The sequence below is a fragment of the Aricia agestis genome, chromosome 13, assembly GCF_905147365.1.
Source record: "Aricia agestis chromosome 13, ilAriAges1.1, whole genome shotgun sequence".
NCBI classification, from domain to species: domain Eukaryota; kingdom Metazoa; phylum Arthropoda; class Insecta; order Lepidoptera; family Lycaenidae; genus Aricia; species Aricia agestis.
The window spans coordinates 4,106,831-4,129,419 of NC_056418.1; the positions used below are offsets into that span (position 1 = coordinate 4,106,831).

Sequence of the window (22,589 nt, forward strand, 5' to 3'; positions counted from 1 at the left end):
ATTGTTCGGAAGAGATTTAAGCCGGAAAATAGTATGGACGTAACAGATCTGTATAAGTACAATATCATTGGTTGTACCGTGTACGAAGTGATGTGAAACCTCGCACATTCGTCCGCACCGTACGCGCTGTATTTCATGAACTATGCGGTGCGCCGTGCGTTCGACGCGTACGACGCGTACGGTGCTGACAAATGTGCGATCAGCTTAATTGGCTATTTACAGTAAACTGTGTATTATATAATGTACGTGTTGACAGACGCTCGCGATCCAGAAAGCGATCAATGCCGTGGAGACGCCGGTGAAGGAGAAACATGTCCGCAGCACCATCATCGGCACCTTCCACGAGCAGAGCGCCATCACCTACTGGGTAATAAGGACCTACTCTGCGGTTGCTTGCTTGGACTATAGCCGACTGGATGGACTTTAGTCGGTTGAACTATATTCGCTTGCACTATAAGATTAGTTAACGTCCAGGGTTGTGTGTTGTAATCTCCATCCGCGCATAACAATTTGTGACCCATTGGCGTTGAGTTATATGATATAATATGAAGATCCATTTGTTAGAACGCGCAAAGACATAGCTATTAAACAATAAACAAACGTTTAAGATTAGATAAACAATTCAGGATCCCTTTAACACCATTTGTATGACATGATGAAATTTTTCTGCAGCAATCTAAAGCTAAATGACGATTTTAGCCCTTGGAATTTTTTCCCTAACAAGCACTGTCCCATTCCTCTAAAACACATCTCCTCGCAGATGGTGGTGCTCCGCCTGCCGCTGCAGGACAACCGCATCGTGTCGTGGAAGTTCTGTCACGTGACACACAAGCTGTTGCGCGAGGGCCACCCCGCCTGCCTCGACGACTCGCAGCGACACATCGCCATGATCGAGAACTTGGGCAAACTGTGGGTGAGTGCTACCAGAAGGTTGGGAGTTTTGTGCCTAGTGAATGAGGGTTTTTAAGATCGCGACAATGACAGCTGTTTGACACGCCAAGGATCATATTGATACTAGACCTAGACTCTGCATGGTGTCAAGTGGACAAAATGTTATATATACAGTGTGTAACAAAAATAAGTGATAATACTTTAGGTTGTGTACGTGTTCCTTATAGAGAGTTCACTGTGAAAGTAGCAGCTCTAAAAGATGAATTTTTTTTTCACTTTTGTATGGGCAAGGGAACGAGCGTCACGAGTTTCCCTATACAGAAGTGAAAAAAATTTTTGGTCTTTCTGTGCTGCTACTTTCACAGTAAACTCTCTACAAGGAACACGTACACACCCTTACCTCACTTATTTTTGTTACACTCTGTATATGAATATTCTTATTCCTAGTTATTGAGCCGCAAAAACTAAAAACCTGGTGACAGGTGGTGCGTGATCTACATGTGTGCATGTGGCCTAGTGCATTTAAAGTCATATCAAGATCAAAAGATGTTAGGCGTAGCGCAAAGCTTTGTAAATCCTCTACAAAAAAAGATCATACAATGTTCCTAAAAATTGTGAGGACGTTATAACTATTTTAAACGCCTGGCGGGCTGCAGTTTGACTATACTGTGCCATAGGTCCTTTCAACTTACCCCCAGCATCTTTGTTGCTTATAGAAGGCTTTCGATGCTGGGCCAACTATTATATGGCGTATATTCTGTGACTGGGCCTATTAGTAGTCTCTTGCTATTCGAATTTTTAACAGGGCTGGAACCTGTTAAAAATTCAGCAACCTTCTCTCTTACAGGTGCACCTACGCGAAGGTTACGGGCGTCTGATCCACCTGTACTGCAACCTGCTGGTCACCAAGCTCAAGTTCCACGCGCGCAACCCGCGCTTCCCGGGCAACATGCAGGTCACGGCTGATGAGCTGGACTCCATCGCTGAGAATGATGTTAATAACTAGTGAGTGATTTTTAAGGCTTCTGTACGAAAAGGGACGGACAACTAATACCCAGGTGTTGGAGTTTTTAACAGAAGTTTATCTCGCTCTTTTAATTGGCTAACATCAAATAGTTAACCAATAAATATCTCTGTTGAATACATAATATTATCTTGTTTGTATGTCACATGCAAATTAAGTTAATTTTATTGCAGCTTCCAGTTGTGCGTCGAGCTGTTTGACTACATGGACGATATCCTCAATTTGCAAGCTGCAGGTAACCTTAAGCCCTGCAATTATCACCATATAGGTGTCATAATATGTCTATTTGGCACGACAATTGACACGAAAGGCTTCATTAAGCTTCATATATTTGACGTTAGATAACGAAATTTTTGACGGATAAAGTAGATATTTTGCAATATCCTCTTGTTGCTTATACCCGTCGTTAATACGTTATCTCTCTGCCGATTTTGTATAAAACAATTTCCATATTACAGTATTCGAGAGTCTCGGCAACGCGCGCGCCAACTCGATGACGGCGAGCGGGCAGTGCCGGCTGGCGGCGCTCATCCCGTGCGCGCAGGACGCGTCGCCCGCGTACGACGCCGGCGTGCGCCTGCTGTTTCGCCTGCACGCCGCGCTGCCCGCCGACACGCTCGCCGGCCACCGCGAGAGGTGCGTACACTGTCTTGCGACAGCAATGCAACAGCCACTTGAAAGTTAAATTCAAAATTTCAAAACTTTGGAATACAACATTTCTGGCAGATAGGAGATTTTTTTTTGTTTTGAGTTGCGGGGTAGTATTCGACTACAGAAAAATATCTAAAAAATAATACAAGTCATTCATTAACTTTATATTGCTATCGCATAACCGTGGAAACCAGATAGCAACATCAAGTGCACGTGAAATCACTATGTGTTGCGAAACTTGCAATGGATCTACGTAATTATGTCTATGTGCTTATAATAATTATGCCAATACTTATAATTGTGTCGTTTCGGATCAAGCGTTAACATCAACGTGTATCGAAGATTCATCCACTAACTCTACCGGATTCTTACAGATTCCGACAGCAGTTCAAGAAGCTGAGCTCGTTCTACAAACACGCGAGCAGCCTGCAGTATTACCGCAACCTGCTGAGTCTGCCCGTGCTGCCCGCTAACCCACCTAACTTCCTGCTGCAGGTAATATACGCGTCTCGCTCGCACACCAACATTGGCCTTATACAGGGTGTAACAAAAACAAGTGATAATACTTTAGGGTGTGTACGTGTTCCTTGTAGAGAGTTTACTGTGAAAGTAGCAGCACTGAATGAGGAAAAATTTTTTTCACTTTTGTATGGGCAAGGGCCCGAGCATCACGAGTTTCCCCATACAAAAGTGAAAAAAAATTTTGGTCTTTCAGCGTTGCTACTTTCACAGTGAACTCTCTACAAGGAACACGTACACACCCTAAAGTATTATCACTTATTTTTGTTACACCCTGTATACTGTACTCATAGTATACTAGGGATTAGGGAATACCATACTCAGAGTATAGTTATGTGTTATATTTACGCGCATCGCCGCAACGTAGATACAAAATTATACTAATACTAGCTGTCCCGGCAAACGTTTCTTTGCCATATAAAGTATTTCACCCATATTATTTTATTCAAGTGACTAAATAAGTATGTCACCATGGCGACGACCATCGCTATCCTGTCTCAAAAACAATGGTCGCCGTCAGTCTCGAGTTGTAATAATTTGCTATTATTTATTAAACAAATGCACTCATCAATATATAAGTACCCAGTAGCCGATTCTCAGACCCACTGAATATGCATATAAAATTTGGTAAAAATCAGTAAAGCCGTTTCGGAGGAGTACGGTGACTAACATTGTGACACGAGAATTTTATATATAAGAAGATAAGGCTGCATTTCCACCAGAGATGTGTTGCGAGGAATGTGTTTTTGAGAACCAATAGAATTGCTTCATTGACGTGACCTCGCACAGCGCAGCGATTCTATCGGATCTTATGGCGGCTCTCGACATAGGCGAACGCGTTGGCCAACGCGTCTGCAGACGCGTTGGCCCAATGTGTAGAACGGGCGTTCGCGCGTTGGCCGTAGGTATTTAGACGTTGGCCAACGCGCGAACGCCCGTTCTACACATTGGGCCAACGCGTTCGCCTATGTCGAGAGCCGCCATAAGAAACACAACTCTGGTGGAAACGCAGCCTAACGTTGGGGTGCGTTGAGTTTGGTGCATAATGGTAGCTCAGTTAAGCTGCGTTGCGAGGAATGTGTTTATTAGCACCTACGAATAATAAAAAATTAGCACCAATAGAATCGTTTCATTAGTTCGCAACGATTCTGTTAAAAAAATATCCACAGCCGAACATATAACCTCCTCGTTTTTTGGAAGTTATTTCTATTTTATTAACCCCCGACAAAAAAGAGGGGTGTTATAAGTTTGACGTGTCTGTCTGTCTGTCTGTCTGTCTGTCTATCTGTCTGTCTATCTGTTTGTCTGTGTGTGTATCTGTCCGTGGCATCGTAGCATCCAAACCGGTGGACCGATTTTGATCTAGTTTTTTTTGTTTGAAAGCTGACATGATCGAGAGTGTTCTTAGTTATAATTCATCATCATCAGCCTGCTCAGTCCTGGACAATCAGGGTTTATCTGGTTCATGAAAGGCCGTTAGCAACTTGTAGTCGTTTGATAGGTTCTATATTTCATTCTAGTTCGTGATATTTGTGAATATACAATATACGTATACACATAATAATGGAAAGTTGACCTGGTGCTGCAGCATCACCTGGTAATCAATAGGATATCCAACTCCTCGCCAACTAAGAGCAGAGGTTTCGTGTTTGGGCTCATTTTAATTGTGACAACCAGTAAGAAGTAGATAAAGTATAAACAGTAAATATTTACATGCTGCTGCTGCAGCATCACCTGGATTCTATAGGAACCGAGCTTCGTATGAACCCAAAGTGGAGGTTTCGTGTTTGGGCTCATTTTAACGGCCTCATCGAAAAGGACATTGATAGATGGTAATCATGAGAATATGATTCTGTTGATAGGAATTATTCTACACTATAACCAACACAAGTTTAAAAAGTATGAAATAAAATTAAATTAAGAAATTTAAAAAAACAACATGTCTCCCGACACACCGTGACAACAATTATGGACTAAAATAATTATTACTTTACACAAGTTAGGGATCATTTGAACTTAAAGGCAGTAAATATTATTTCATTACTTTTTAAAGTTGTTTTGGCGGGGGTTTTTTTAAATTTCTTAATTTAATTTAATTTAGTTATAGTTATTCAATAAGTCATTATGCAGCTTAGTTCAGCTCTGATGGAAACGAAGTCCTAATCCAACGAAGCAACGCACCGCAACGGATGTAGCTTCGTTCCATTATAGAAAAAAAAGAGATAGAGAGGCTAAATATAATTTATTTCAATTTTTTTCTGTTTATTCACTTCTGTTTGTTACAGAGCGACTTCGGCACGTACGTGACGCCGGTGGTGTCGGTGCCGGAGCCGGAGCCGGACGAGCCGGACAACATCGCCGCACTCATCGATACGTCCGACACCATGAGCCAGGTAAGATGGGAAGAGAAAGAGGGATATAAGAAAAGCTGTATATATACTCGTGTTTTGTTATAAGGTTTTAAATTAGGCAAGTCGAATAAAAAAAACTATATTTATACATAGGTATTATATAATTCGATAACTTATGCAATTTATAGCAACTTTTGTTATGAAACTACTTTCATGAACGCAAAATAACTGCCGAACAAAATATTAATGCCGCGATCCACACAAAGTACATAACTGTGACGTCATTATTTGATAGCGGTTTTGTATAGAGCCTTTTGGGAAGCTCTATTTTATGTGATTTTAGATTTGTGTTATTATCTTGGAGAATTTAAAAGCTACCAGAGTCACTCTTTAACTAATGTTTCCGTTTATGAGAAGTCTTTTTATTACTAAATACAAAAAAAATGTCAAGCCTAGAACCAAGAACAGAGCGAGACAGAGTATAAATAAAAATATAGACTTACTAAATTTTACTATTAACTGTGTACAGGCGACGAATTCCGACTTCGACGTGGTGGACCGCGCGGCGCCGTCGCCCGCCCCCGACCCCATAGTAGAGCGAGATCGCCTCATAGACCATCTTCAGAGCGAACTCAAGCGGATGCGGTAAGAACTTTTTTTTTTATTGATGAGTATGGAAAAGTTATAAGCCAAGGTGTGGTCAGTGCTGACAATTTCCACAGACAAATTATAAACCGTGTGTCACTTATTAATACATACAGGCAGTCCTAAAAATAATAACATTATTATTGAAATAAAAAAAATACATAATGAGTGGCTATTATAGGGGTCCAAAATTCTACCCAGTGTACGCCATACTGTCAATTCGTTCCGAAATATACGCCGGTGCATTGACGTATAATATGATTTTGTTGGAATGTTGTTATAATACGTCACACTTGTCTCAGGTACAATATAGCGTCGGATACATGACGTCTTTAATACTGTGTCTCTGGCCCTACGAATAAGTAATAAAAACTAAGGAAGAGTAACTGTTAAAAATTTTGTCCGCGAGTCTACAAAATGTGACCCGAATACATGCATACTTTATGCATGTATATGATACACAATATTGTGTTTTTATACAAGTGACAATTATTGTCAACGGCTTTATTTCCTTAATTTTAATGTTAGTGTTTCGTAGCTATTTTCATATTTTAGTTTTTCATATTTAAGTATGGGAGTTACGTTTCCATAGTTTTTATTATTCGTAGCTCTGGCCACTAGTCAGTATACTGTTTTAAATTTCAGAACCTATAGGTAACATTAAATAGCTATCATATTGGTGACACCATTGAGCTAGACTGGGGTGACACTTTTTTGGTTTCAGGTCTGAAGTGTCACAAATAATTCAAGAGAGGAATACTATGCTAGGATCTATACGGGAGCACTGCTCGCACGTCGAGTCGCAGCTACAGTCTACTAAGGTAACAAAAAAGTTTACTATGGTAAAAAAGTTATTAAAATGTCATGCCTGCTCTCTCGTATACACAATATAACATGAAAACAAGAGAGATAATATTACGTGAACTTATTTTAAAAGTATATTCAAGCGACAAAAACTAATCACTTTATGTATTTCAGAATGAACTAGAGCAAGAAAAACAAAAAGCAGAAATTGTGTTAGCGCAGGCGCCAGAAATTAAAAGTAAGTCTAAAGAATATTCTCGTAAAGTTAAATATAACAAATGATTATATCCAACCTAATAATTTTGTATTTTTATAGAAAAATTGACAGAAACAGAAGAGAAAGCTAAGATATCCGACGAGAAATTCCAAAAGTTAAAAGGGGCGTACACACAACTGAGAGAAGAGCACATTACCTTGATAAGACAGGTCAGACATTTTGCTACTTGGCTACGTATTTAATTTTTCACAATAAAAGTAATAATTTGCGTCACGAATGGATTATTATCCATTGATTCGATTTGAGATGTTATTATGGCACAGCCGCTTTTTTCATACCGCAATTGAGTCCAAAGATAATATTTGGTCCGGACAGTACGCTTAAGTTATGAGAAAATAATTTTATTTTATATTTTAGAAAGCCGAGGTAGACAAAGTGGCGAGTAGCTTGCGAGCAGCCGCCGCGCAACACGAGAGTGCCAAAGCGATGTTACAACAACAACTTAATGATCGAATGAAGTAAGTGAAACTTGAACCTTTGTTTAGATGTATTGTTATCAAAAGTTATCAAAATCGTTTTTAATTTAAATCATAGACATAAATCTCCATTCTCCAAAGACCTTCAAAGTTTTTAAAAATCTTATTTGACAAGAATGAAAATATTCTTGACAGTTAATTTCGAAATATTAATTTGATTTATTCGTATTAAAATTTCAAGGGATATGGAGCTGTTGCAACAAAGTGCATCGTCGAGTGAAGAAATAGAAGCATACAAAATGGAAATAGCCAATATAAGAAGTGATCTCGAACAATCGAGACAAAAAGAGGCAGAGTTGGAATCGCTCAAAGCAGCCATGGAAGCTCTAGAAATCGAACATAAAACAGCAACGACGGAACAGCAAGAGAAGATATTAACAATTTCTACTGAATTGAAAGAGGCTACTGAAAGTTTAGAAAAATTAAAACAAGAAGTTAGTGAAAAAGATACCGAGTTGAATAAAGTGAAAGAAGAATTGACTGGTCTACGACAAAAGAGCGGAGACGAATACAGAAAAGCAGTTGAGGAAAAGGAAGCAGCTTTAAAACAAGTGACGCAGTTGACACAACAATATCAACAGGAGAAAGAGGTTTGTATATTGCATGTAAATTATGTAAAGCATGGCTTAAGTTTAATGCATGTATGGTAACAAAATAGTCGTGTATAGTTTTAGCCACTGCATGATAGAGATTCATTGAACAAATGTAAATATTAAAGTAGGCATTTCACATTATTCGACTAAACCATGGGTGGCATGAATAATTTCATTATTAATAAGCAGGCCGTGGCATGTCATTACTAAAACTTTAAATTTTGCTTTACATTAGGAGTTCACTAATCGTTATAGAAACTTGGAGACGGAATTAGAAAATTTGCAACTAAAACTTGTTGATTCTGAACATACTTTAAGTACTAAATGTTATACTCTTGAAGAAGAAATAGAAACAAAGACTCGAGATTTTGAATCTACGTTGCACGAAAAAGATAACGAAATTAAGGAGGCGTTAGAGAAAATAGAATGTCTACAGAAAGAAATAGATTTAGTAAAAGAAACATCCGATAAATCTGTTTGGGAAAAAGTAGAATCAATAAACAAATTACAAGAAATGGTTTCTGAAATTAACGTCGCTAATAGGGACTTAAATACCAATAATGAAATGTTGGAAACTGAAATCATGAATATGAAACAAACTCTCGAAGAATACAATAACGAAAAAAATATTCTTCAAAACACAGTTACAGAAAAAACTAATGAAATATTAGAGCTTACGAATAAAATTACAGAATTGGAACAAACTAATAATGAAAAGGACTTATTTATTGAAGAATTAAAGACGTCATCTAGTCAAGAAATTATTAATCACATTGCGAAGGTAGACGAATTGAAACAAGAAGTTACGAATAAAGAAAATGAAATATCTGAAATTATGACTAAATTAAATGAAATAGGAACATTCAAAGACCAGCAAGAAATCGAGTATCAAAATTACAAAGATCAGGCTGAAAACGAAATTCGTAGTTTAAAATCTGAATTAGAAAATACAATATTAACGAAAGATGAAAATATTCAAAATCTGCAAAGTGATATAAAAGTTAGGAACGATAAAGTATCTAGTCTAGAAACAATAATTACAGAATTGAAAGCGAATGCCTCAGAACTATCGCAAGAAATAGAAAGCATAAAAAATGAACTAAACGAAGTTGTAGCAAGCAAAGAAACGTTAGAAAATAATTTAACGGAAAAAGATGAAGAAGTTCAGGTTAGACTAACAACGGTGATGGAGTATTGTCCGCTTAATGTTTGTGAAAACAAGACTGTGTATGTTCACAATATTGTTTATTAAAAGTTTGTAATTACATTATTATGTTATAAAGATGCTTAAAAATGTTATAAAGATGCTTAAATAATGTGGCGTTTTGCATTTTAAGCGTTATAATTGTGTATTTTGTTAATGTTTTTTTCTTTTATGAAAATGCTTAAATGAATATTTATCGTCAAATGTTTTTTTAGTATACTTACAATCTCTAAGTCTTTAGTTTTTTGCAAAGAGCAATGCAAGATTTGCATTGTTCTAGGTTATTTACTTTTTACGATAATTGTAGTACCAACTTTTTAATTTCCAATATATTTCATTTCATCTTCATCTATCTAATTGCATGATTTCTAATTGCATGTTCTATTTCCTTCCGACTTGGCTGTGCATGGAAACTTCTGGGCGCTTTCCTTTTCCGGAAATTTCTGCAACTCGTGGACTTCGGCATTGCGTTAAGTATATTTAGCATTTGGAGGCTAGACTGTTGCATACGGAGAGCGAACGATTGAACGCCGAGTGTGAATTGCAGGACCTACTGCAACAAAACACGATACTAGAAGCTGACATGGCCGCGCTGAAGATACAACTCGAGGAGGCGAACGCTGAAATCAAGAAAAGTAAGCTTTCACAATGTATATATACGTTTAATATACAGTCATATTAAATTATCTTCTTTAAGAAATTACCATGGGTTTATCTTGAATCTATTAGCAAATAAATAAGTCACAACATTTTACTCCCGAAAAGTCTAGTAAAGCTATAAAAAATATGTATGCTAGATATCTGAGATATAATTTCAGAATAAATATTTATAATAATACTTATTTCTTTCGCTGCCTTACCTTTATAAAATAGTACTGCTGACTTACAAACTTTGAGTCTCCATTCAACCACTTTAGGGTTGAAATTTTAAAACCGCTTATAATGGATTTTGCATCATAAAGAAAAACAAGCAAACTCAGCGGCTTGGCAAAGGCTCGGCCTGAGCGTTTGATCTATCAATCAATTCGTAAGCTTTTGATATATAATATTTTTAAACTTCTAGAAACCTCTCGACTGGTGGGTTGCGCGAGCGAAGTGGCTCTGGCGGTGACGAATGAGGCGATGTCTTCCTTCGAGAATTCCAACTCACAGGACGCGAACCAGCTCGCCGCCGAACTGGCCGCTAAGGCGTTTGAGGACTTGGCGAGAAAGTCACAGGTAAGAATGAGGGGATTTAGATTAGGGTTGTTGAGGAAGTGATTATGAGGAAGAGGAGGAGGAAGAGGAATTTTCACGCGCATATTTAGAGGATGCGGATGAGGAAGAGGATATTTTTTGAGGAAGAGGATGCGGATGAGGAAGCGGAAGAGGAAGCGGATGAGGAAGAGGATGATAGGAAATTATAAATACTAGCGGACCCAACCCAAAAGCCTTTGTTCTTTCTGTACATAACTAGGTACATACATTACACAAAAATTAAGAGGAGTCCACACCGCCGTTTTTCCATACAAACATTGTCCCCTGTTTCCTCCCTGGATAATGCCGGTAGAGTTATGATTTTTTTCCTGAATATCTATGGCCACTATTAGCATGTCCCTATGTTTTCTTTTTTTTTTTTCATAATTTTATTATTAAAAAAGATAAGAACGTCCAAAAACCCAAAAAAATGGCCAGATTTTCCTCTGTGTTCAAACAAACTTCAAACACCCAGAAAACAAAACTGGCTAGAACATACAAAAAAAAAAAACATAAAACATAGGAACACAGCTTAAGCCTTACTTTAATTCTTAATGAAAAAATTACTTAAAACGGTTAAGTTTTGGAGAAGGAATCAGCGAACAACGAATCGAAGATTTTCTGTTCTTTTCTCTCGCCCTTGGTGTATCCTCTTAATTAAAAGGGCATTTTCCAGTGGACCAAACTATGAATCTAAACCATTCTCAAAACACACAAAATTAAGAATCATCAAAATCGGTCCAGCAATTAAGGAGGAGTTCAGTAACATACACAACTCACGCACACAAAAAAAAAAGATGAGTGAATTCTCTGGCTCTGGCGTGTGCGTTGCCATGATTGGATACGCGACGCCCATGCGCAGTGAAATTCCTCATAAATTCCTCTAAAATTTTGAGGAAGCGATAGCGGAAGAGGATTTTTTTATTTTTATTTATGAGGATTGCGGTAATGGTTGAGGAACCCAAAATATTGCGGAACTTCCTCATTATGAGGAAGCGGAAGAGGAATCCTCAGCAACCCTAATTTAGATTCGTGACATAAAATGACAACAGTGTCATATGATTTTAAGCTTTATCTTCATTATTGTAACACATAGTATCGCTTGAGAAGTTTACGGCCTACGGATTTTATATTTTAGTAGTTTAAATTTAAAGTGTAAGTTAATTTGTAGATCGAAGGCAACGAGGAAGTGGTGGCGAAGTCTGCGATCCTGGGTGCGCATAGCGCTGCGCAGCTTTCCGCGTACGTCGCCGACGTCTCTTCTACCGCTACTAATATGGAGCTCGCTGATAGTGAGTATTGTTACCTAGTATGTGTATGGCCTATTTGAGTTTGTATTGAGTTGAGAGTATGTGTATGGCCTAAGTTTTCTTAGCTAATATCTGAACATATTTGTATCTGTTTGAGTTATCAATAATCCTTGTTTTTGATAAATATGGGACTTGGGAGACATACAGTGATAATATTCTTAAGCAAAGTTTGATCTCCATATTTTTATGTCGACTGAAGTTAAAACCTATTTATCACTTATTAAAACTAAACCTATTTATCAGCGTGATGTAATTTGAAACTCGATAAAAGTAATTTAAAAGTTTACTTTGAAATGATAAGTCATCTTTACTTTGTACTTAAATTATATCCAAAAGTTATTAACAAAAACACTCTTTCCAGAGCTAAATAACGAGTGTCGCAACATGCTGAACTCTGTCAAGCGCTGTCTGGAATCACTTTCAACGGGCACGCTGGAACGCACTGCGTGCATGGACGCTCGCGGCTGCGTGCAAGGTGCGGGCAGGGCCGTACAATCTGCGGCGCGCCCGCAAACTCACAGCGTAGATGATGAGCTCGCTCTTATGGATCAAGCGATCGAGGATGCTGCTAAACAAATTGAGGTATTTTCGACTTTATTTGTATACTACTAAGTGTTGTCCGGAATCCTATAATAAGTTACTGTTTGCATGACGCTGTTAGTAGATTTATAGAAATATCTGTAAAAAATACTATATATTTGAAATCATAAAAGTTCGCAACGTTCAACACAAATGTACGTTTTGCAGGAAATGTTAGCAGCGAGCAGAAAAGATGATTCCGGAGTGAAATTGGAGGTGAATGAGAAGATTTTAGACGCGTGTACTACATTGATGGCCGCAGTGAAGGTAACACTTACAAATAAACAAACACAGCCGGTTAAATAACGCACAAAATTTTTAAACGACATTTTGGGAGTTGTATTAATTTATATAAATAATTAAATAGGTACTTGTGCAAGACGCGAGAAAGCTGCAGAACGAGATAGGAGATCCGAAAACGAGGCAGAAGATGTACAGGAAAAACCCGCAGTGGTCCGAGGGGCTAATCTCCGCAGCAAAGGCTGTCGTGTTCGCCGCCAAACTACTTGTGTAAGTATTTAAAATACAGCTCATAATAATATTCAAGAACATATTTGAACACCAACCTAGACACATGTAATATTATTCTCTAAATCTGTACTGTAAAGTGTCTTGTAACACGAAATCAGATACAATACAGTTACATTAATTGATTTGAATTTGTGCCTACAACATGATCGTTACATAGGAGTTTCTTAGTTTTACAGACGACTGAAGTAACGTGTTATGTTAGTATTATTCATAGATAGAGCATACACGCTACCCATATATAATAAAATACAATACATACTAACCTCTACTACTATCGACCGTCAACCGAACACATAAAAGATTATAATATAAAAATGGCTATAAAAGACAGGAACGATAAAGTCCTAAGCCACATGGCGGGTAGATTCGACACAGAACGATGTCTTTTTAACAACCTAGAAACTCCACCCAGCTTGAGTGACCCCTCTCCACCAAGCCAATGTCACAACATCTAAAGGCAAAGGGTGGAGCAGCATAAAATCTAAGGAAATCGGAAAATGTCGGACCTACTGGCCGCCACACCGACTGGGACCTCACCGTTCAAAACATTAATATTATTATTATGCAATTTATAAAACAATAAATCTATATATTTATTTATTATATGTATAACATATTATACTCTATTCTATTAAATATACATATACACTTATATATAAAAAAAAAAAAAAAAAAAAAAAGGTGTCCATGGCGTGATGGACCACAATTAATTAAAATTCATAATATTATTTCAATTATCCTTGGTGCGAAAAATCTAAATAATAAAATAACAAAAAAAGGATATGGACGAACAGTCTATAGACGGCCCCAATTTTATAATAAAAAAAAAAAAAAAAAACCTCTACTACTAATATTTATGTACAGCACATCAGCGGACGAGGCAGCAGGCGCGTCTGGCCGCGTCGAGGGCGTGAGCGCGGCAGCACACGAAGTGGCGGGCAGCACGGCGCAGCTAGTAGCGGCGTCGCGAGCCCGCGCGCCGCCCGCCGCGCCCGCACTTGCGAGACTGACCGCAGCGTCGCGACAAGTCGCTGCTGCTGCGGGCGCCGTTGTAGCCGCTGTACGCGCTGCCTCCGCGCTCGTCAATGACACGGGTAAATACAAAAACATGTCGAGGCAAAAACTCTGCAAAATTTTTGGATTACAGCAGTAGATTGTATGCCTATAATATTATTTATACGTTTTTACAAAACCAAAAACCCCTAATAAAAGTGTTGCTGGTTGTCAAAGTCTAATTCAATGTGTTTTTTATCCCCACAGAGGCGCTAGACACCTCCGCTCTCTCTCTGACGGCGACGCGGCGGCTGGAGATGGAGAGCAAGGTCCGCGCGCTGGAGTTGGAGAGCGCGCTGGACGCCGAGCGCGCGAAACTCGCCGCGCTGCGCCGCCGACACTACCAGCTGGCGCAGCAACACGAGGTATGTGAGCTTAGGAGACTGATTCTCAATTCGAAATTTGAATCGGATCCAACAACGTGCGCGACAGCCAATAGACGCGCGTTTCGCCTAGCGTTGACCAATAACCGAGCGGTAAGTTTCCGAATTCGAGTTGATAATGACAACATACTTAATTGTGAATCTTTTTTTTTTAAATTCAATATAAACAAGTCTTGCTAAGACGGCCATTTCAAAAATGCTGTTCTCGACATTCAACATCTATTTATGTAATCAAAATAGCGTTAGTTTATAATTTGTCAAGGATATCGAAATGTGTAATAAAGAGACTTTGAAATGTTTTCACCTTGTTCTATAGCGCTCGATGTTTTACATTCTACAAATGTGAAAATTGATTCTCCGAATATAGGAGTGGAGGAGGGTCCGCCGGGCGGCCCCTAATTCCGCTTTAATATTTTAATAGTTTGTTTTCGTTTTTCAGAATGGAAACGTGACAAACGGCGCGGAATGAAGCAGGAATACAATTATTGAGCGTAATATTTTAAAATGAAATTAATGTCAATACCGCGGGGTTTCAAAGAGCGGCGACTACAAATTGCAAAAAATAAATCCAAATATCATGACAAGACTTTTACGTGCTTTGAAATTTCAATTAGATTTAACTTGCAAGACATTGCAATATGTGAAATCGCCAAAAAAGTCAATATTATGTGGACAATAAATAAAATATTCAATTGATATATTCTTAACTTGCATTTATGAACAACGAAATTAGTAATGTGCTCAGTAGTAAGCCATGTTTGTCTTCCGGACTGCTCAAGGATGTTGAATATAAGCTATATCCACACTAAGCGCTTTCGTCTTCAATTTTCGTCATCTTCTTTCATCCAACTTCGTTTTGACACATTCAATAATTGAATGCGTTAACGAACGCAACGCCAACATTGTCATTTTGTTTTTTGAATACGGCCAGAGGGCATGCCTCACGTTCGCTGTTGACTGCGCTATAACGCATGCCCTTGACGAACAGAAAAAGGCACAGTGTGGACAAAGCTAACGACAGCCTCATTAGTGAACGAAGAATAAGAGTGACTAAATAATCCATGTTGCCGTCTTTGCCTTGCAAACAGAAGAGGGCATTTGACAGAAAAGGTTAGCAATATGGTTAGGCGCGATTTATTCTTCGTTTATTAAACGAAAAAAAAGTTTAGTTTTTACTATTCCAGTAGTATAGTAGTAACTCATTAACACTTTAACACCAATTTATAAATGAACCATTTTTTTTAATAAAGTTGGACACAAGATTGCCACGATATAAGGATTTGTTCTTTAGATATAATATTGTAATCAATATAATGAATTGATAATTAAGATTACAGCTATGAGAACGTGTATTTATTATTTTATAAATATACTTACTTATATTAAAGTACAGATTGTATGTAAACCAGTTTATTGTATGTTATACAATAATTATTCCTTGTAATTCAAATGATAGTGGTAATTGTGTATCCGTCGATAGAGCCAGTTTCATAATTAAACAATAATTACTAACATTATTAAACACCAATTTTTAGACTTATACTTTTATTCTAGTTTATTAAGACTATAAATTGATAATAAATTGTTATAATTAACATAAACGAGGCTTCATAACACGCCTTTAAACTGTAAACTAGACTGAAAATTCAATCAGATATTGTACAAACATTAACCTTAATTTTATTTTTATTCATGAATAGAATTTGGCCATCATCAAGGCCGGCAACGCACCTGCAGCTCTCCTAATGCTGCGAGTGTCCATGGGCGACGATTGTTGCTTTCCATCAGGTGACCCGTTTGTCCCTTTTATGTAAAAAAATCGTGTCATTAACAGCTCACTATGCATTAAAACAAAAGAGAAGAAAAAGAAAACTTTAGAGTTTAGGTATTTCATTGCATGTGTGTCAGAGAATACATCCAGAAATCCCCAGAAAGATGCAAAGATGATGAAAGATGAAATGTAGGCAAGGAATATTATGTTGTTTTGTAGTTTTATATAATGTTTTTTTTTTATATTTAATCATACGAGCTATGTAATACAATCACTTTATAAGTTTGTCATTCATTTTATATTTATTAGTGATAGTATATTTTCTTGCCTGATTAATTCTACATTTGAATCAAGCTTTAAAATAGATGATATAGAATGGGATTGTATATGAATTTCATGAAACGACAAGGAAAATACCGCTGAAAGAGTACTTTTTAATAAATCGTGATTGTTCTAAGCAATAGATTATTGTAGCGTGCAAACTTTTGGGTGGCAAATGGCAATCAAAAAATACTTGCAATGACGGACTTATTAAGTTTGTGCTTTACAACCCTTGACAGTAACAAAACTCTTCCATAGGCTCAGCTCACACCGAGACACAATGCGTTGATTCGCCTCGTGCCTTGATGCGACATGGTCCTATGGGATTTCTATTGCAGTCCAAGAACATAAAAAAAAATTGACAGTTGACACTGGATGAACTTGTGATTTATTTAAATGTAAAATAGTGTAGTAAACTGACTTTTATAGTAATTATTATGTTTACTAACGAGATATCTATTATTTAATAAATAGTAAAATGTTTCTTGCCATATTATTTCATACAAAATTTTCCTATTTAGATTAAGATATTGTACATTTTGGGTGCTAGATACTCATGGACAATGAAACAATCAAGAATCACCAAATATTAAAAATATTTAATAAAATGCATAATACTTGCTTAAATACTTTAATATTCAACTTATATAACCTGACTACAGTATGACATATATACTTAATGAAAAGCTTGGCTTTATTGTGCTGAAAATTATTTCTTACATTGTATTTGTAGCAAAAATAATCACTTTCTTATTGTAAAAATTAAAACATAAGTTCATGTTTTCAATAAGGAATGCATTGAAATTCATTGAATAAGCAATAACACAATACTATACAACTACGAGTCATCATAAAACCACAATGTAAATAGTATACAGTAGACTATCTTGTGCCATGTGACTAACAAACAACTAAAACTAGCTAATATTTCTGTTGCACTTGCGTAAACTTCTGGGCATGTTGGTTTGACAAAGTATTGGCCTTATTTTCCAAATACGATCAATACCAAATACACGTAACCTTTGTCGGTTTTTGACGCACATCAAAAGAGTCAAATAGGCAAGTAAACAAAATCAAGTAAAAGTTTGGTATTTGACATCCATGTGTGGAAGGCTGTATATTTTGCCTTTATATGCTTGTTTGTGTATATGTCAATAATTTTGCCAAATACAACAAATAGCCAATAGCAAATACCAATAGCCATGTGAAGTGCCACCATTGAGAACACAGCAAGTTACTCTATTGCATACTATTTATATTGTGGGAAAATCTTGTGCATATTTTTTGTGCGAACACAAAATGACAAAAACTATAACATAGTTACTAAGTACATAAATAACACCAGAAGTCATTCGTTCATACAAAATCCTACTAGGTGGTTAACCTTCAAAAAATTTAGCACCACTTATCAAAAGTCCATCAAACTTCGTGTAAATGCAATACTTGTATAATATAAAATTAGGCCTTATACTAGTAAGTGGGGGTTTGCAGGGATTGCAATGGCGTCGTGGTAATACTGGGTACGTAGTTAGTTTACAGAGGTTCATGCCACTTGGAATGTTTCTCATGAACTAACTGGACGATCCGGACGTGGACAGCTTGGCATTTCTCAAACTTTGGAGGGATCGGACACAGACGGTAAACTACTTCGTCTCCAGGCAGGGGCACATACTCACCTTCAATGCTAAAACAAACCAGTCAGTTAATAAAGAACAACATATTGCATGCAACTTTGTTAGCACAGACATTTTTATATTACATAAGAACCATAGATTTTGATAGTGTGGTGTACCCACAATTCGCCTAACATTCCTACATCGTGCCACCAAGTTTTCTAAGCGCGTCAATATATTATATACGACTGCTGAAATGTATCACATGGGCTTTGGCCTGACCGAGCATAACACCTCGCTCGGTCGGAAGATCTTCCTTGGGATGTGGTGACCCATTATTCCCATTATTCCCAAAAACTATTCTATGTCCTCTCAAAGAAGTATTTACATACACAACTTCATCTAAATTGCTTAGCAGCTTAGTTCTAGAAGATCATATTATATTATTTAATTTATAACATTACTAAAGATAAGTTAAATGTTATGTGAGTTCAGGTAATAGGTGTAGTACACATGAGATAAAAACAAGTTTATAATATTATAAATTGGACAGCAAATATAATGATTTTAAGCATGCAGCAGGCTAATTATAGCTTAACCGATTCCTGGCCACTGCCGCGCTCAGCGCGTCATTTAAAAAGATTCAGTGAGGCCGATGACGCGCCAGGCGCGGCATACAAGGATTGTTAAAAAACACGTTAAAACTAATTTATTATACTGTAGTTACAATTCCTTAGTCTAAATGCGTGCGGCATTGGCCACTGGTTGTGTTTTATGCAAAACACAACCAGTGGCCAATGCCGCACGTGGGGCGTCATCGTTTAGCAGGGCCGATGACGCTTATGGCGCATCATCGAACAAACTGCTTGGCCTGTGGTAAGAATTCGTGAAAATGAAGGTGGCAACGAATCGGTTAAGTAAAATTTATTATTTATTTATTCATACATTGTGCACAAGCACAATGTACAATTTTAATCAAATTTAGACTTTTTATTGATTTCACGAAGTCTTTGTTGTAAACAAGGTATTTTAAGAGTTGGCCTTGACCCATAAAGTAAACATGCTTACTCTGATATGTGAAGAAAGATGTCTTCTCCTCCTCTATCGGAGGTCACGAACCCGTGACCTTTTTGGCGACAAAAGGATTTGATTTTTCCGTGTTCCAGAGGATTTTGAAGCGCACGTTCAGACCTTAAAGTAAAGACCGGATTGTAAGAGATTTACGGATATTTTATCGAAGTTAAGAAAAATAATACTGCGCATTTATCTTACGTGGATGCTGTACGGTTTCGCCTTGTTATTATAGGGCTCGGAAGCTGGAGATGAGTTAATGTTTTGTTGGGAGAATCGTCGTTGTTGAATCCGTTGTCGCCCGACATAGTTTTAACTAAGAGTTAAAATAGTAGAGGATAAGAAGCAGTGTGCTAGTGATATTATTCAGAGAAGATATCGAATTGTGCAAAATAAACCAAAAAAGAGTGATAAAATTCCTTTAGAGTTTAAAATATTCCACAAATCAAAACCGAAATAAATTTGACATTTCACATTCCCAAAAAATCGTTTGACAGCTGACATTTTTTTTCTTATAATGGCACTTCGGCTATAACCATGGCCAGCCGCCAGTGTCGAGATAAAATTATGGCGGGAAAACAATATTCTTTAATACAATTTTTTCTATATTATCGTTAGGTCAGTCAGGTCTAAAGTCTAGTCAAAATCTAAGTATAAAGTCAAGAAGTCAAGTCGGTCGATTCAGTAAAGTGGTAGACGCTTTACTGAAACTTCCGATGGAGTTTCGAGGGAACACAAAAGAGCACGTTTCTAGTTATTACATCACTTTCCCACACTTGTGCACGATAACGAATATCTAATGGTTAATATCCTACCAATATTACTGCCGAACCACACTCGCGGCGCGCATCGCGCCGCGGATCGCGCATTCTGCCAAATTTACTGATCCACACTCGCAAAGTTCGCGACATGTTCGCAATGTTGCCACTTTTTAATTTCTTTACTTTCTTGACGCACTATAGTTTGCGCCCTTGAGCCAAATTTATCTTACTTTATACTATAAACTAGATGTCCCACGCGGCTTCGCTCGCGTAAATTATTAGGAATTTTACGGAAATTGTACATTTTTTCGCAACAAAATAGCTTATCTCTCTTCACGTAGTCTACTCTATATCTGTGCCAAATAACATACAAAATTGCTTTAGTAGTTCGTGAGATAAACCCTTGCTAATAATTTTCCATTTTAACCACATTTCCTCTGTTTCTTCGGTCCTATTAGTTTGCGTGATAAAATAGCCTATAGCCTTCTTTGATAAATGAGCTATCTAACACTAAAATATTTTTTTATCGGACTAATAGTTCCTATGATTAACGTGTTCAATCAAACAAATAAATATTTTTTAAATCACTTGACAAAATCGAATCTTGATCTAAATGACTATGAAAAGTACCAATGGGTCATAATAGGCTCTTAATCATGGGATGCCTATAACTTTATAAGGTATAATAATATGTAGTAGCATATGCTTTCCGTTCTTAAAGCAATGCAAAGGAGTTCTTTCAGCACCTTCCCAATCTAATCATGGTATACCTTGGTGCAAAATCTTACTTGTTGATTGCATATGCTTAGACTACTTCCCACGAAACCGAAGTCACCACATGTTTCCATATAAATTTTAAGGAGTTCCCTCGATTAGTCATGGCTCCCAGCATCAAATCACCATTTTTGTGAGTATAGTACCAAATTGGGATGACACTCTGTACGCCAAAAGAAAAATTTTGAAAAGCGGTTCACAAACGGCGGAGTAATCGTTGAATATATAAAAACGAACATAACACCTCCCCCATTTTGAAAGTCAGTTAAAATTGTAGCCTATGTGTTATTCTGATGCATAAGCTTTATTATTGTAAAGTTTTATTAAGATACATTCAGTAGTTTTTGCGTGAAAGAGTAACAAACATCCATACATCCAAACAAACTTTCGCCTTTATAATCTACACTACTATTATAAAGAGGAAAGATTTGATTTTTTGTTTGTTTGTTTGTTTGTTTGAGTCGAATAGGCTCCGAAACTACTGGACCGATTTGAAAAATTCTTTTACCATTGGAATCCTGCATTATTTCTGCTGAACATAGGCTAATTTTTATTTTGGAAAAATATAAGGTTCCGTAAGATATTTGGGATTTTCGGACGCAAGGTTTAAAAAATCAACCAGAAAAGTTACTTATTTTGCGTACGCTGCCTAAACTATAAAAGATAGAGGCATAAAATGTTCTAAGTAATTATAGATCTTTTAAATATCTACAAAAAAGTCCGCGACACACTATACCTATCTATGTTGAGTGAGGCACAATAACCATTTTTTTATTAAAAAATCTAGAATTTTTTTTGGACTATATTTAAATGCGTTTATTTAAATCATGCTATTGACCCTTATCAAAATAAATTATTTCATCACTAAGTACAGTTAATGTAGATAATATTCGGTCTTTGAATGATTAAAATTGGACGTTTGGTTTTAATGTTATGGCGAAATTAAAATATTACGATTTCTGCTGCACGTTGCGAATTGGGCGTCAAGGCGCGATGCGCGGGTGTGCGTGCGGTAGGGGAGAGATTTAATTATCAGTGCCACAGACTCGCCCGGAGAGTCCACGTAAATATTACCTCGATCGTGGGAATCGCAGACACAATAGATTTTCAATAGTTATGCGACAGCCGGGTGCTGCTTTATTGATTTGATATAGACTATCGTGCTTCATTATTAAAATCCTAATTTCAAAAAAGCTTTAAAAGTTATGACTACGAAAGTAATATTTTTAGAACTTTTTAAAATAAGTTTTGAATGACTATTATTTTTGATTGCTATTATAATTAATTAATTTCTTTAACTATAAATCTCCAATAGCGGCAGCCGGCTGCCAGCGTAACAATTGAAGATCTATTGTGTCTGCGATACCCACGATGCCGATGCACGATGGAAGTATTAATGCATATTTTTTAATCCACACTATTTCTGCTGAATATAGGCTATATTTAATGGGAGAAAAAAGGGAACCGTATTAAGTGTTAATAATTGTGTGAAAAATCTACCAAAATATTCCTTCTTGCTTATCCATACTAATATTATAAATGCGAAAGTATCTCTGTCTGTCTGTCTGTCTGTCTGTCTGTCTGTCTGTCTGTCTGTCTTGCTTTCACGCCAAAACTACTGAACCGATTGCAATGAAATTTTGTATACAGTTATTCTAGAGTCTGAGAAAGGACATAGGCTACATTTTGATGTGGGAAAATATCTTATTTCCATGAAAATTTCGATGAAAATGAATTCGCATTGCGCGTGG

At 37.1% G+C, this 22,589-nt stretch overlaps 2 protein-coding genes across 6 annotated transcripts in view; one reads left to right on the forward strand and one right to left on the reverse strand.

Annotated features, from left to right (window-relative positions):
* The window catches only part of LOC121733153 (huntingtin-interacting protein 1-related protein), a 40,219-nt gene extending 24,837 nt beyond the window's left edge, over positions 1–15,382 (forward strand). For 4 of the 5 annotated variants that reach the window (XM_042123318.1, XM_042123320.1, XM_042123321.1 and 1 more), the window contains 22 exons: positions 257–367; positions 761–913; positions 1,739–1,896; positions 2,089–2,150; positions 2,374–2,551; positions 2,941–3,061; positions 5,371–5,478; positions 5,966–6,081; positions 6,806–6,902; positions 7,060–7,123; positions 7,202–7,311; positions 7,520–7,620; positions 7,820–8,228; positions 9,920–10,070; positions 10,499–10,653; positions 11,843–11,963; positions 12,343–12,563; positions 12,729–12,827; positions 12,928–13,070; positions 13,956–14,185; positions 14,352–14,509; positions 14,967–15,382. In XM_042123318.1, coding sequence (XP_041979252.1) covers positions 257–367; positions 761–913; positions 1,739–1,896; positions 2,089–2,150; positions 2,374–2,551; positions 2,941–3,061; positions 5,371–5,478; positions 5,966–6,081; positions 6,806–6,902; positions 7,060–7,123; positions 7,202–7,311; positions 7,520–7,620; positions 7,820–8,228; positions 9,920–10,070; positions 10,499–10,653; positions 11,843–11,963; positions 12,343–12,563; positions 12,729–12,827; positions 12,928–13,070; positions 13,956–14,185; positions 14,352–14,509; positions 14,967–14,996 — 3,096 coding nt within the window. In that variant the 3' untranslated portion in view covers positions 14,997–15,382. The remainder of the gene's footprint in view (positions 1–256; positions 368–760; positions 914–1,738; positions 1,897–2,088; positions 2,151–2,373; positions 2,552–2,940; positions 3,062–5,370; positions 5,479–5,965; positions 6,082–6,805; positions 6,903–7,059; positions 7,124–7,201; positions 7,312–7,519; positions 7,621–7,819; positions 8,229–9,919; positions 10,071–10,498; positions 10,654–11,842; positions 11,964–12,342; positions 12,564–12,728; positions 12,828–12,927; positions 13,071–13,955; positions 14,186–14,351; positions 14,510–14,966) is intronic. The other variant, XM_042123322.1, reaches the window with a different exon arrangement.
* Positions 15,383–17,259: 1,877 nt separating this feature from the next.
* On the reverse strand, positions 17,260–19,757 carry LOC121733159 (cold shock domain-containing protein CG9705). The gene is made up of 3 exons (XM_042123330.1): positions 19,505–19,757; positions 19,301–19,423; positions 17,260–18,303 (listed from the first exon to the last, which is right to left on the reverse strand). The coding sequence occupies exons 1-3, from the start codon at positions 19,609–19,611 to the stop codon at positions 18,153–18,155; spliced, it is 381 nt and encodes a 126-aa protein (XP_041979264.1). The 5' UTR covers positions 19,612–19,757; the 3' UTR covers positions 17,260–18,152.
* Between the last annotated feature and the right edge of the window lie 2,832 nt (positions 19,758–22,589).